The sequence below is a fragment of the Cyrtonyx montezumae genome, unplaced genomic scaffold, assembly GCF_038088225.1.
Source record: "Cyrtonyx montezumae isolate F1298 unplaced genomic scaffold, pur_monq_1.0 scaffold_16, whole genome shotgun sequence".
NCBI classification, from domain to species: domain Eukaryota; kingdom Metazoa; phylum Chordata; class Aves; order Galliformes; family Odontophoridae; genus Cyrtonyx; species Cyrtonyx montezumae.
The window spans coordinates 13,006,069-13,020,626 of NW_027071892.1; the positions used below are offsets into that span (position 1 = coordinate 13,006,069).

Sequence of the window (14,558 nt, forward strand, 5' to 3'; positions counted from 1 at the left end):
GCGACGTGACGGCGTGACACGGGCACGGCCAGGATGGCACCGCCCCATTATGGCGGCCCCCACCGGAGGATGGGAGGGGAGGGGAGGGGACGGGCGCTGCTTCCGCCGGGCCGGGGAGGGCCGGGGGTCGGCGTGGGGTCTCAGCCGTGCCCGGGGTACGGGGAAGGGGTGGAGGGATCCGCGGTGCTGCGTGGGGCGGGGAGCTGCGCTCGTTGCTGAGCTGCCCACGACCGCGTGGGACACTTCGCGCCGGCGCACAGCCGCTCCTCCTCCTCCTCCTCCTCCTTCGCCCGCACCTCTGGGTGCTTTTACGCCGCGAAATCAACGGCGGTGCAGCGGAACGAGCGAAAGCTCGGGGGATTTTTTGGTGGCTGCGTTGCGTGCGTTTCCTCCGACGCTGCTCCGAGCGGCGATGGCAGCCAGTCCGGCCGTGACGTCAAAGCAGCGGCAGGAAACGGTCCGTGGGGTCCGCACGGAGGTGGTGTGCACCGCCTTCTCCAACTCCGTGCTCGTGGTGGTCACGCAGTACGGCAAGATGGGCACGCTCGTCTACGTGGACCCCGACACCGTGGGCGATAACGTCGGCAGGCCTTCGCTCAGCACCAAGGTGCTGCTGGGCAAGGATGAGGTAAGAGCGAATGCGCGGCAACCCGGCACTGAGGTGAGGGGGGAGGGGCGGTAGGTGGGGCCGCGCAAGTTGCAGGGGTGATGGTGAATCACTGCCGTTAAGCGGTGTTTGCATAGTGCTAAAAGTGATGTAAGAATCGGTTCTCCTCTGAAAACGTTTGTTCTCCGGCATAAGAGAGGTGGGGGGGGGGCTGTTAGCTCGTGTCATACAGAGTATAGGGTTGCTGTGGTGTGTTTATGGGAGATTTGATAACAGCTCGTGTTGCTTTAAGGGTTGCAAGATCAAACATAGAGCCTCTGATAAGCTTTCCTGGCCTTCTGTTCCAATGATTTCTCCTTCTCGAGTCTCTTTTCTTTTTTTTTTCCCTCCCCCCAGCCCTCCATCTCTGCCAGCCCCGTCATGGACTTTAGATGCCCTCTCTCTGTGTGCCTGCCAACACCTGCCCTTGATAAAGTTTAATTTGTTTTCCTCCCGCAAAATGAGTTTTTATTGACTATTTCACAGAGCCGGAGAGAAAGCAGAAGCAAACCTATTCTGCAAAGCATCATCTGGTCAAGCATTAAAAGAAAAAGTTATCGAGCTACAAGTTTATGAGGCTTTCCATCAGGGCTGGGCTGTCAGATGTCACTTGCTTACCTTATCTAGGCAAAGTGTAACAGGGCCTGGGTTCCCCTTGCTGGCTGCCCCTTCATGCAGCTCTCAGCCCTCTGGGTGGGGGAACCTTGTTGCTGGTGCCATGGCTAATTCTGAGCAGCACCACCCCCAAGCCATCTCTGTTATTTTATTTTTACATCGTGGTTCTAAATGGTGTTACCCACTTAATCAATCTAAGCTCTAAGAAGGAAGGATTTTTAATTTGACAGCTTCCTGCTTGATGCTGTTTACATCCCCATTTGTGACTGTACGCACTTCCAAGCTACACTGGCAGCTAAAACCAAGCTAGCTCAGCCCTCTAAAAAATACCTAACTATAGGTGTCAGTGGTACTTAGGCAAGCTGGATGTTCTTCTTGAAGAAACTTCATTAAGAAGATTATATCCCTTTTCTTCCCTGCTTCAGCCTCACCATTTATTTCTGATTTTATTATTCCATTAAAATCAGAAACATCTTTTCTGTGTGCAAAGACTGCCTGTACAACACCATTTAGAGGTGTCCAAGAATTACAAAAACAAGACAGCAGTTTGTCAGCAGGGCGTGCTGCGGTCAGCAACGAGGTTTTAGGAGAATATGGTACTCAGGAGTCTGGGTATGGCAGGAATGGAGGCATTCTGGTCATTTTGTATAAGCTGACACTTGGTGGTGTGGGAGGAATTGCAGAAGGACTCTCAACAGCAGCTTTCCAAATACTCTAAACTAGTGCAGAACTCAAGTGCAGCCCCAGTTCAGCTGTTTCAGGGTGGGTTGTTGGGCTGACACTCACAGGTCTAAACTCTTCTATTTTAAGTTTGTTGAGAAAGTGCCTTCTAATAAATTATCCCATCCCACGGCTTGGCTTTGCAGACCAGCCAAGCTGCCTGGCTGCTTCCAGACGTGCTGGAGCTGCTCAGCAAAGTCATGCTCAGAGTCCAGCGCAGACAGGTTCCCGACGTGCTGGGTGAACGAGTCATTGCAGGGCTCTCCCCCTCCTAACTCATGCAGGAGGACTTTCCCAGCTGTGAGTGTGTTCCCCTTTGCTTTTCAGCCCCTTGTCCACGTTTGTGCCAAAAACCTGGTGGCATTCGTGTCTCAGGAAGCTGGGAACAAACCTGTGCTTCTCGCTATGGCTTTGAAGGACAAGACCGTGGAAGGAATACAAGCTCTACGGGAAGTGATCCGAAGTTGCCAAGTGTGGTGAAGTTGTACCATCTGGATTCAAGGAAATGATCCTGAGTCCATGACTCATCGCCACTTTTTTAAGAGGACAAGAAATGAAAATGATGGAATGTCTTTGTGCTGGTTTTGGACATGCTTAGGAATGCGATGCATTTTTTCTCTACTGTGTAGAAGGGCTGTGGGTTTTGTTACAGTGACAGATCTCCAGAACAGAAAGTCAGCGATGAGACGAGAATGACTGTCTCCATATGCAAGAGAAATTGTATGTTTTGTCACCTGGGGAGGGGATTTGTGTTTGGGAAACTTCACAGCTCTGCATCTGTGTCCCGAGGGGCGATGGATGCCAAGCTATGCTGTACCACAAAGGGGAACACCCAGTGCAGAGTGAATAAAAGAAACACTGATGACTCTAATTTTACATGGCTGTTGGTTTTTAGTTCTTTTTGCTCTGTGGAAATCACTTCCATTGAAATACAAACCTCCGTAACAAATAAACAGCAATTGCATAATAGTGGGGTTTTTTTTGTTTTGTTTTTAAGGAAATTGCTCCTGTATGACTGCTTTTATCCTCGTGTCAGTCCTCTCCTGATGTATTCTGAATCTGTTCTTCGCTCTCAGATGAGTTTTGAAGAGAGGCAGATAATCACTCAGATTGTTCAAATTTCCTGAAAACTGATGTCAGGACGGCAGAAAGGAACCCAAAGGAACGAGGAAAAGGCAAAATAGTGGTTGTTTACCTGTGATGTGGCACAGCATATCAGAGAGACAGCACGGGCATTGCGCTGGGCTGCCTGCAGCGAGCTGCCCCTCTCCTGGAGCACGTATCAGAGGAGATGTGGGGACAGGGGGGCTCAGGGGTGTTGGCTGAGTCCATTGGAAGAAAGTGCTGTTACGTGAGGTCACATGAGTTAACACAGCACTCAACAGCCCAAATTTTGGAAAACAAAAGTTTGGTTTGGGGTTTTTTTTTCCTCTTCTTGGAACCAGTAGCACTGAGTAGTAAATTTTTTAAGTGAGCTGTTACACACTTGTGTCACTTAGACTGTGGCCAGGTCCTGCTGTTAGACTCAGGGCAGAGAGGACCTGTGCTGCACTGACATCCGTTGGTATCAGCAGGATCAGCACAGAGCCTCTCTGTTCCCCATGCAGGGCTGCGTGCTGGATCATTTCTGTTGCTAAAAAAAAATCCCCTAAAAGCAGAAAATGCATTTCCAAAGGACTCTTTCCTCTGAAGTAATGGTTACTTACAGTGTTATAAGGGATAATGAGAAATGAAACCTTTTTTAAAAGTACATTCAAAAACTGCAGGCTTGCAGCTGCCCTTGACAGAAACTTCAGCTAAAAATAATTTTCCAAACTGTGCTTCCAAGAATCAGAAATTTGCATCTGTCAGAACTCCAGATTTTCCCTCTTTTACATTTCTTCTCTTTTTCAGTCCGGGAGGGCTGAGTGAGGCATGTGGAATCTGTTAGCACTGATCCTGGTTTGCTTTTCCCAGTACAAAATGCAGTCTGTTTCTCGACTCCTGGTGCTCCTATGATGCCCTTAGCTCTGGAGTTTTTATAAACCATATCTGAGTTAGCAAATTCAGTGTAAATCACATCTTATGCTGCAGTGATGTGCTACCTCACTGCTTCTGTGCTCTGAAAACCTTATGTGTTGCTACCTGAAAGCTGACTGCTGGTTAACTATGGTGCTTCCCTGGTTTTTGCAACCAGGTGTCATGGTTTTATGCACACAGTGGCGGGCAAAGAAAGGACGTGGCACACCTTTGATGCTCAGAGCCACAACATCTCGTCTCGCTGCCTTTCTGCAGGCGATGAGCCAGACCACATCCAGCTGGTCCTTCAAGTTTGCTCTCTGCTCTGCAGTAAACCAAGGGAAGGCCTGCCCCAAAACAACAGCCTCGCAAGCCTGGCTGCTCGTACAAGCAGATGTCTGCCTTTTAGTCATCGCTCTCCTCCAGGAAGGATTAATTCTCAAATCAAACTGCCTTTGCCACCCAGGCAGGCGACGCAGCCCTCACCGCAAACGTGGGGCAGCAGCTCCGGAGCTTTGCAGCCCTGTTTGTTTTCCGGGCGTGAATGCCGAACGGGGCAGACTGGAAAGGTACGTTCGGCAGCTTTCCTGCACGAGGTAAAGCCCTACCCGCTGCCCCAGCTATGGGGAGGGGACAGAGGGCCAGGGCTGAGCCCCTCGGGGTGCAGCGAGGGAGCGGGGCTGGCGATGTCCTGCTGGGAAGGTGCCCGGAGGAGGAGTCTGAGCTGGAGGAGGGCACAGGGGATGCAGGTGCACGGCGGGACGCGGCCACGGCCCGCTCGTGGAGGAGCCCCGCAGGGTGAGTGGGGCTTTGGGGTCGGGGGCACGGTGGGGGTTCCGGCATAGGGCAGGGGTCGGCCCCGTGGGGCAGAGCCTGCAGCGCGTGCATCTCCCGCTCCTCCGGGTGGGCTTCGCGGTGGGGCTGGCTGCTGCTCCGGGTTCCTTATATGCGCTATAGGTACTTCCTCCTGGCGGTGTGGGGGTGGTATAGAGAGGCTGCTCATAAACAATCCCGAGCCGGGCTTTATCTGGAAGGAATCAGCAGGAAAGGTGTTGCTGGTGCTGGCAGGACCCAGCCCGGCCGCTCCCATCCCTGGCTGCAGTTCAGCCATCCCCCCCTCACCGGCACCGTGGCCCGGCTGGAGGCATCGTGCAGCCTGCCTGCCCAAACCGAGGCATCGCTCAGCCGTCACCGAGCACCTCCCGTGCTCCCGGGGCTGAGCAGGCAGTCGGAGCACAGCAGGTGTCTGCCCCATGTCTGAGAGCTTCCCACTGGGATGTGCCGCCCTGTTGAGCTGCGTTTTGGGGCTAAAATTACCCTCGCACCTCCTGGCTGCCTTTGTTTTGGAAGCAAATGGGCCCTTGGCTGCATTGAGTTGCCCGGCTACCTTGCACGGCCGGGATCTGGTTACCTGTGGAGCTGGGAGCCCTGTCTCCGAGTGGCACCGAGGCTTTTGTTTTTAATGACTTGCTGCGATGTGTTAAGAGTTTCACAATGCGGGAGAGCCTGCCAGGAAGGCTGCTGGTGCCGTGCTGCTTGCTGCACAGCCGGGCTGTGAAAGCTAATAGGAGCTGGGACAGCTTGGGCCAAGCATCTGCGGCACGGCGCCGGGCTGAAGGCAGAATAAATGGGTCTGGCTCTGAACGCTGCTCTCTGCCATGTCCCAGGGAGCAAGCCAGATCGTGCTTTTCCCTAGCACAAAGCTGGAGCAGAGTGGCATCCCCAGAACGGGCTGTGGGGAAGGGTTTTGTCACGGGACGGTCCCAACACGGCTTCCTCCATCCTGTCCGTGCCGCCAGCTCTCCTCGGCCTCCTGTTAATGTTTACAAGGGCTGTTCAAAGAACAGATCCCTCCCTGGGATCCTGCTTCCTGCCGGCCTGGGCAGGGTGACGACAGCTGCACAGAGGAAAACCCTCTGCTCCTGCTGCCCTGGGAGCCCACTGCGGCCACAGGTACGCCCCGGGAGCTGGGCAGCCCTGCAGCACCCAGCACCGGGCATCTCCCCTTACAGGCAGCGGGAGGGGTCTGGGGGAGGTATTTTTAGGGCTGTTGATCTGACACCAACCGAGTTTCCTGCCCTAGAGGTTGGGGCTCGTGGAGAGGGAGCTGCCATGCGTGCTGGGCTGTTTGCTGTGCTTAAATGGATCAAGGTTGTCCCCTACAACACTTATCTCTGGCAGATACTGGCTTGCCTCTCACCAGTCTGTGCTTACAGGTTTTCCTCTGGGCGATAGTTACCCAGCAGCTAAAATCTTTGTTAACGATGTGCTGAGGAGTGTGTACATTGTTGGAGCTCTGCTTGCTGCTTTTTGTTGTTGTTGTTGTTGTTTTTTAAGTGCTGTTGTTATACATGTGGAAAAAGCAGGTTTCCATAGATAGCTCAAAGAGAGGCCAAACATGGCAGTCTGTGCATCTGTTGGCCTTGAGATATGAAGCTGCCCTATAAATAAGAGTGTATTATTAGTTTGGTCCTTGCTGGCTGAGCTATAGAGAGCTCAGTGCTGGGAATGCTGAGGCAAGAGGCTTCAAGGAGTGCAGAGCTGCCCACGAGGATCCTGCAGAGATGCAGGAGTGCTCCAGCATCACCAAACCCTGTGCTGCTGCCCGGGCTGGCAATCAGGACCTTGAGATCGTGAAATGGCTGAGGTTTGCTGCCTGGCTGAATGCTCTGGGTGATGCCAAACATCCCTCTTCTGATGAGCCCTGGAGCTGGCCACTTGCAGGAAACTCAGAAGAAGACAAATTCAGGGACAGACCACAAGGATCTCGGTGTTCTCTGGGATCCCAGGGTAATGATGTGCACACTCTGTCCGTAGGGATATCGGTGTCCTGACAGCTCATTGAAAAGGGGATGGCTTTAATCATGGATGGAGGTGATTTTAACCCTTAAGTCTCTGGTATCCAGTGGGAGAGGTCCTGAACCACAGGTGTGAATACCTGAGAGCAAGGGTGTGGGCAGATCTTTTTGTTTCTCAAGGGATGGAGGCCCCTGAGAAAACCAGAGGGAGCATGGCTGTGAGGAAGAAGTGTGTGTTTTGGGGGACACGGGGACTACAGTTTCCTTCTTGCAGACACAAGGATCTGCTCTTGAAGGACATTTGCATTTTCCAGCTGAGAGAAGCAGCCCTGACCATGGCGAATGGGCTGGCTCGGGTGAGGAACACGCTGGAAAAGCCATGGGGAGGAGAAAAGCTCACCAGAGATTTGTGGGCTGGGAAACTTGCTGGGACCTTCCCCCTCACCGGCTCACCTACATCCCACACCACTCCCCGTGCCTCTCCCTCCCACAGATGAGTAATGCCACCCATGCTTGGCCCTCTCCCGCGGCACCCAGCTCCCCAGGGCCGGGCACAGCTGCCAGGCTGGCTTCTGCCACCCCATCCCCAGCCCTCACCCTGCTCACGGCTGCCCACAACGACTCCCAGCACGACCAGCAGCTCTTCCTGACCACAACAACAGCACGGGTCATCTCTGGCATCTTCGTGTGGTCGGCGCTCATCCTCACCTTCCACCAGGTACGGGCAGGATGGAGTCACAGCTCCGGGTTAGCGCTGGGGCACAGCTATCGCTTCCCACCATCTCACTGCAAATCCTTTGCCCCAGGTGGGTGTTTCCTCCTGAGGCTGGTGGAGGGGAAATCTCCACATCAGGTGGGTGGACTTTACCCCGTGGCTGCAGGAGCTGGGAGAGGCATAAGGTAGCACTCAGCGGGAGCCCATCCAGCACCGCAGAGCTGTGCCTTCGGGCATGCAACCTCCAACAAGCGTGTTTTGGGATGTTGCACAGATCCACGCTGCTGGGGCTGCCCCAGACTGAGCCACTGCCTCCAGGCACCAAATTCAGCCCAGACTCGTCGGTCCTAGCCACAGCTCTGCACAACGGGCGTGCTTTCCCTTACAGATCTACACGCACCTGAGGAACTACACCATCCCCAAGGAGCAGCGCTACATCATCCGCATCCTCTTCATCGTGCCCATCTATGCCTTCGACTCGTGGCTCAGCCTCCTGCTCCTTGGCAGCCACCAGTACTATGTCTACTTCGACTCAGTGCGTGACTGCTATGAGGGTGAGCACAGAGCAGCTACATCAGCAGGGATGCTAACAGCAGAGCAGGGCTCTCCTCTTCCTCTGCCCAGTGTCTCTGGAGCATCCTGGCTTTCACACAGTGCTGGATCTCCATTGTTTTTGCTCAGGTGGATTCCACCTGCCAATGCCCTTCCACCCACCCACACCATGATCCCAAACTGTGATAACTTGTTGGGTGGATGAGGAGACATCTAAGCAGAAAGGGAGGTGAAATGTAAGCCCCCCCTCCGGATCTCCATCAGCCCTGCTGACTATGCCTGCCCTTTCCTTGCCAGCTTTCGTGATTTACAGCTTCCTGAGCCTGTGCTTCGAGTACCTCGGTGGGGAGAGCACCATCATGACGGAGATCCGAGGGAAGCCCATTGCGTAAGTGGTGGCACACCACCAGCTCCTCAGCCCTCTGCCTCTATTCCCCATCCTGTTGCCCAACAGCATCTCCTCGGCTTCTGCTTCCAGGTCCAGCTGCTTGTACGGGACCTGCTGCCTTCAGGGCATGTCCTACTCCATCGGGTTCCTGCGCTTCTGCAAGCAGGTGGGTACTTGGTGGGGGAGCACTGCAACTCTCCTGTGCAGCAAGGGACAGGGGCTCTTGGGGCTGTGTTGCAGTGGGTCCCTTTCCTGAAGGCAAATCTCACCCAGATGCTCATTATTTTTCTCCCTGTCGGCACCTGGCCAGCAGCAGGGCGCTGCGCTTGCTGTCCTTGCTCTGACTCACTGCTGAGTCAGGGTCCCCTCCCACTGCAGCGCTGAGATTTTAATCTCTGCCCAGTCCCGGGTTGGTTGGCCAGCTCCCTGACTGCCCGGTGCTGCGCTGCGGGCTGAGCCTGGCACCGCTCTGTCCCTGAGCCAGCCCCTCCTCGGAGTGGCTGTGCTGCTTTTTGGGAGCAATCAGGGGGCACAGCTTTGCTGTTTGCCGGTTCAAAACACTCCTGCAACGGGGAAACACTCTCTCCTCCACCCCAGCAGCAGAGAGTTGGCTGTGATGGGGCCGGGGGGGGTGGGCAGGAGGTCTCTACTGCCCTGTGCGTGGTGTTTCTCCCCTGTGCAGGCCACGCTTCAGTTCTGCATTGTGAAACCCCTCATGGCGATCGTCACCATCATCCTGCAGGCGTTCGGGAAGTACCACGATGGGGACTTCAAGTGAGGATGCTGGGTGGGGCTGGGAGGGAGGGCATCTCCTGGGGGAAGGGGACAGGATGGCTCCTGCTCTGTCAGAGGGGATGGGGGAACCTGCTGGCCCTCCCCATGTAGTGAGAGTACACGGAGCCAAAGGGCCCAAGAACAGACCATAATCCCCAGGCAAGATTTGGACCCAACACCCAAGGGCCAAAATATAAAAGGCCATACCATGAGAGGAAAAGTGAAAACAGCTTCTGCTCTCCTTCATCAGCTGGGCTGGGCTGGGCTGCCCCCCATGGCACAGCCATCACATCCCCTCCAGCCCCCTGCTCCCCTCCTTACTGCCTCGGGCCGTGCTCGCTCAGCAGCTTTCTCTCCCCTGGCAGTGTCCAAAGTGGCTATCTCTACATCACCATCATCTACAACTTCTCCGTCAGCCTGGCGCTTTATGCCCTCTTCCTCTTCTACTTCGCCACCATGGACCTGCTGCGCCCGTTCGAGCCGGTCCTCAAGTTCATCACCATCAAAGCAGTCATCTTCCTCTCCTTCTGGCAAGGTGCGTCGCTGCCTTCTTGCAGTTCCATGCAGCCCAGGGGGGCGGTCCAGAGCTGATCCCTCTCCCTTCCCCCACACAGGAACGCTGCTGGCAATCCTGGAGAAGTGCGGGGTGATCCCCGAAGTTCAGATCATCGATGGGAAGGAGGTGGGAGCTGGGACAGTGGCTGCTGGCTACCAGAACTTCATCATCTGCATTGAGATGCTCTTTGCCTCCATTGCCCTGCGCTACGCTTTTAGCTGCCAGGTGTACAGAGAGAAGAAAGAAAACTCGACAGGTAACTGTTCCTCTCTTCTGCCTTCTTTCATCAGTGGATAGGGAAAGGACAACCTCTTACAGCATTACCAATGGGATGGTAAAATACAGTACAGGAGTCTCCTCCTGTGCTCCACGAGTTCCTTCTCCCTCAACTGCTTATGACAGGAAAAGATACCTTGGTGTGGCTAGGCAGAATTAGGGGATTTTGGTATTCTGGCACACTCTGCTGGAGAGGATCTGTCCTCTTTGAAACACAGAGCTGGATATGCCTTCCTGCTCCTCGGCGCTCCCCACTGTAAGCTCCCTTCTCCCACAGTGAGCTGTGGCCCACGATGAGTCCATGGTCTTCAATTCCCATGGAAACGTATCACTGCAGTCTTGAAGCACTTGGGCTCTTGGCCATCTGATGTCCCATCACCTCCTGCTCTGTTTTTCAGCAAACCTCGCCCCGATGCAGAGCATCTCGAGCGGGCTGAAGGAGACCATGAGCCCGCAGGACATCGTGCAGGATGCCATCCACAACTTCTCACCCACCTACCAGCAGTACACCCAGCAGGCCATGCAGGAGGCAGAGCACAAGGCGCCGGGAGAGAACGGGCACGTGGCCTGCAGGGCAGAGGGAGCAGGAGGCAGAAAGAGCAAAAACATCGAGAAGAGGGTGCTGATCCTCTCGGATGAGGAGCTGTAGATGTCCGAGGGGACGGAGATATTGGAAAGGATGAAACGCAAGGGAGGGGGGACTCTCTCGAGGCTGTGACAAACTGGTTGCGTTGGCATGCTGAAAGGAGGAGAGCCAGGAACTCTACTCATAAAGCCAGTCTCTAGAAGGGAAGATGCAATAACCAGGGAAAGGTTGAAATAGTGCCAGCTTCTGACTCGTCTCTGAGGTGTTGGGGACTGGGCTCTTTGCTTCATTGCCATTGTCGGGGTGCCAGCCCTGTGCCCATAGCCCTGCTGGATTCTCAGTGAGCCAGGACCCTCCCAGTGCCGTTGGACAGACTGGCCTCCTCACCCTCCTCCTACCTGCAAACAGCACTGCGGCCTGATAGAAATGCTTTTCTCAGCACGGTTTTGCTCTAATTTCTCCTGATTTGGGTAAAAAAATTAACTCCAGGGCCCCAAGGAGAAAAGCAGAGCAGGAAGGTGACTTCACTTCACCTCAAAACCTGGTAACATTTGAAAGACATCATGCCTTATTTTCATGTTTTCCTTTCTCCTTCCCGTCAAAAAGCCCACACAGTTGTGCAGGAGCCCTTTACGGGGAGGAAGAACAACTCTTCCTCCTCAGCCTCCAGACGGGGATGCATCTGCTGGAGCAGATCTCCTGGGAGCAGTGGTGGGACCTGTCCTGGACCTCACTGCACGGTCCTGCAGCTGCATTCCTGAAAGCTGCAGGGACAGAGGCACTTGTTTATGTCTGAACCCACTTATCTGCAAGCAGATCAGGAGTTAAAAGGGATTCCAGCTTTCTTATCAGAGCCATTATTAGGGAACCAGACTGTGACTGGTGGTAGTAGGAATGCACCCACCAGGAACTGTCTGTTCCTCCTAACTCCTCTCCATCCCCTGTCCCTCCTCTGCATGCAAGAAGCAAGTGCTGCAAGACCAGAATCAGCTGGAGGCCCTGGGGAGCTCAGCAGCATGAGGGCTGCGTGAGCCATTTCCCGGAGCACCACAGCATCCCACAAACCCACCACCTTGTCTGGGCTCCAGGAAGGCACGTGGGGCTGAGCCTGACAGATTTTCTCTGTCCTTCTGTTAAACTTCCTCTCCGATTTTATTTTCTCCTATTTCTGTTCCCCTGCTGTTAATCAGATGATCCTTTTGGGAACTTCTTCGGGCACTGGCCAGCTGTTGGTTGGGGTGGGAGCTGGGCAGTGGAAGGACAGGGACAAGTCTGGAGCTTTTGATTCTCAGTCACGTGGCAAACAAAGTCACGGGTGAGGCTTATAGCTGTTTCACAGCTCCTAGTGTTGTTTTATTTCCTGCTCTTGAGCTGCAAAGTGTAAATGGCAAGAGGAGATTATTTATGATTTTTTTTTTCTAATAAACAGCAATTTCTACCATGGGTTGAAGGAACGTTTTCACTTAGCTCAGCGAGCAGAGCCCACACTCTGCCCGCTCCCACTCTAATGCTGATGCTCTTAAGCTGCGTGTCCTCCCTGCCCCGTGCTGCTGGCCCAGCAGAAATACCTGCACACACAGCATCCTCCACACTCTGTCATTCCCACAGGGCTTGTGCTCATCCCTCCACAAGCAGTGTGTCCCCCCCATGCACTGCACCTCCTCCGAAGCTGTGGATGCAGCAGTTCTGAGCTGCTGGGTCCTCTGCAGCCGAGCCAAGCCCAGCAGCAACAGCACAAATCTATTTATTATTATCAGAAGCATCTTATCGTGCTGGAAACGTGGAGCCGACACGGGCAGGCTACGGGTGAGCCAGTCTTGCAAGCCCTCTGCTCTGGAGCTCTGCTGCCAGTACCTGCCCAGCCCGTGAGGCTGCTGTGTCTCGTGTCACCTGGCCTGTAAACAAGAGCCAAGCACTTGGCACAGCCAGGGAGCAGGACCCAGCTGCCACCAACAAGGCTGTGACTTGGGCACAGGGCTGCCAGGGAAGCAGGGCCACATCTCAGCAAATATCTCAGTCTTTCGAGCCCTCCTGGGCCGCAGCTGTGGGGACAGAGGCTGCTTTACCCCCTGGGTGAGGACAGACTGCGAGGTGATGATGGGGCAGCTGCCAGCGTGCTCGCGGGATGCAGGCTGGCATAAGAACACAGCAAGAAGTGAGGTTGTACTTCATTGCACAAATGATCAACTCCAGCACATAATGGGCTGCATTCATTGCTCTTGCCAGCAGGTGCAATTCCCACTGCAGACAGTAACAAGTGCCTATTCATGTCAAGTCCTGATTACTGTATTATATGTAAAACAGGTCTTCCTCGCAAGCAAAACACGGAGGGAACAAGAAGCACCAAACCAGCTGTGTGGCACCCAAGCCTGCAGCACGATGCCAGCCCCAAGGAGCGTGCTGCCACAGCCTGGGCCTCCTCATCCTGCAAGGCTCAGAGCTCACAACACCCCCGTGGGGAGTGAAAAACCAAAGGTGTCCTCAGCAGAACGTGTCCTTCACCATGCTGCTGGCTCCATACCCAGGATGGGCACGGTGTCCCAGCTCCCTCTGCCACCACCAGCTCCTCGCTGTCCTCTCCATGAGCAGGAGTTGAAGCAGGGCATGGTGTGCTCCTTCAGCTTGCTCCCCACAGTGCCTGCAATCCCCCCAGCTCACCCTGCATCCCTGCTCCATCTCTAGGACGTGGGTGCCCCTAAAAAAGAGGTCTGCCTGTTGCAGGGGGCAGCTCCCAGCTCTCCCATTTCCTTACAGCTTGGATGACCTGACAGGGAAAAAGAGAACGATGAAATAACAAATTGAAGGAATTAAAGCTATTTATTCAGCAGCAGTTGCACAGGAAGCACTGAAGGATATTTCACAACCCCACGGGTGAGGGGAGCGGCTCTCTCCAGCACCAAGACCTGTTTCACAGCACGAGCTCTCCAAGCCAAGTCCCACGGGGCGCTCCCAGCACCGCCACCGCAGCAGCTCCCACGTGCTCCGGGCAGAGAGCACAAACACACACCAGGAAACACGATAAGCACGAGCCCTGTGGGGCAAGCATCCTGGAGCAGAGCACAGCCCCAACACACGGGAGCAGCAGCACAGCGGGGCTGGGAGGTGGGCGAGCTCAGACACTTGCCTTCACCCAGCCTGCATCCCAAAACATGCCCCTGAAAAAAAAAAAAAATCAACTCAAGGTCCAAAACGCTGACCATACACCAGGGCAAGTCTGAAACCAGAAAATGCTTTATTGGAAAGGTACAAAAAAACCAGTCACTGCAGCTAGATTTACAGCAATAAATTACGTTGTGGCCGTCAAGAGAAAGTAATGGACACATACACAGGGCTACTCGCCTTACAAACAGGAATCCACATTGCTTGGTATATCAATAATTTATTTTATAATAAAAAAAGCAGCACAAAAATAAATATTGAAATGAAATTACTGAGTAACCACAGAGGATAGAATGAGCTGGTGATAAAAAAAAAAACAAACAAACTTAAAACAGAAGACTTCTATCATTAAAAAAATGAAAGCAAGTATCCACCATCTACGGAAACACCCCAGCAGACTGAAATACAGACGAAGGAAAACAAATCCACGTTACAAAAGTTTTTCATTTCTTGTTTCGTCTTTGTTTTCTTTGTGTGTGTGTGTGGTTTTTTGTTGTTTTTTTTTTTCCTTTTCGTTCATTTGTTTGTTTTAAATAAAAACAATCATGACGACAAAGTTTAAATGATTTGAGAGAGGGAAAAAGAAAGAAAAGAAAAGAAAAGAAATGCCATTTTCTCCTCCTCCCCAGGTCTGGTTCCACAGCCCGGCCATGCTGCACCCAGCCCTGCTGTGCTCTCAGCTTGGGGTGCCACGGTCTCCTCCGTGAGATGGCAGAGCTGGGTGGGTGCAGAGATGCTGACTTGCTGTGGGAGGGGGGGTGTGGAGGTGCCCTGG

At 53.9% G+C, this 14,558-nt stretch overlaps 2 protein-coding genes across 3 annotated transcripts; both read left to right on the top strand.

The window, feature by feature from the left end:
• The first annotated feature begins 401 nt into the window (after positions 1 to 401).
• Positions 402 to 2,950, top strand: PSMG3 (proteasome assembly chaperone 3). The gene is made up of 2 exons (XM_065732872.1): positions 402 to 628; positions 2,309 to 2,950. The coding sequence occupies exons 1-2, from the start codon at positions 413 to 415 to the stop codon at positions 2,459 to 2,461; spliced, it is 369 nt and encodes a 122-aa protein (XP_065588944.1). The 5' UTR covers positions 402 to 412; the 3' UTR covers positions 2,462 to 2,950.
• Positions 2,951 to 4,737: 1,787 nt separating this feature from the next.
• TMEM184A (transmembrane protein 184A) lies at positions 4,738 to 11,624 on the top strand. Of its 2 annotated transcripts, XM_065732874.1 has the most exons (9): positions 4,738 to 4,777; positions 7,271 to 7,495; positions 7,881 to 8,046; positions 8,342 to 8,432; positions 8,523 to 8,598; positions 9,115 to 9,206; positions 9,572 to 9,741; positions 9,821 to 10,018; positions 10,437 to 11,624. In XM_065732874.1, the coding sequence occupies exons 2-9, from the start codon at positions 7,271 to 7,273 to the stop codon at positions 10,685 to 10,687; spliced, it is 1,269 nt and encodes a 422-aa protein (XP_065588946.1). In that variant the 5' UTR covers positions 4,738 to 4,777; the 3' UTR covers positions 10,688 to 11,624. The 2 variants fall into 2 exon arrangements, with proteins under 2 accessions (XP_065588946.1, XP_065588945.1); XM_065732873.1 differs by lacking the exon at positions 4,738 to 4,777 and having other exon boundaries at positions 6,808 to 7,495.
• Positions 11,625 to 14,558: the final 2,934 nt, after the last annotated feature.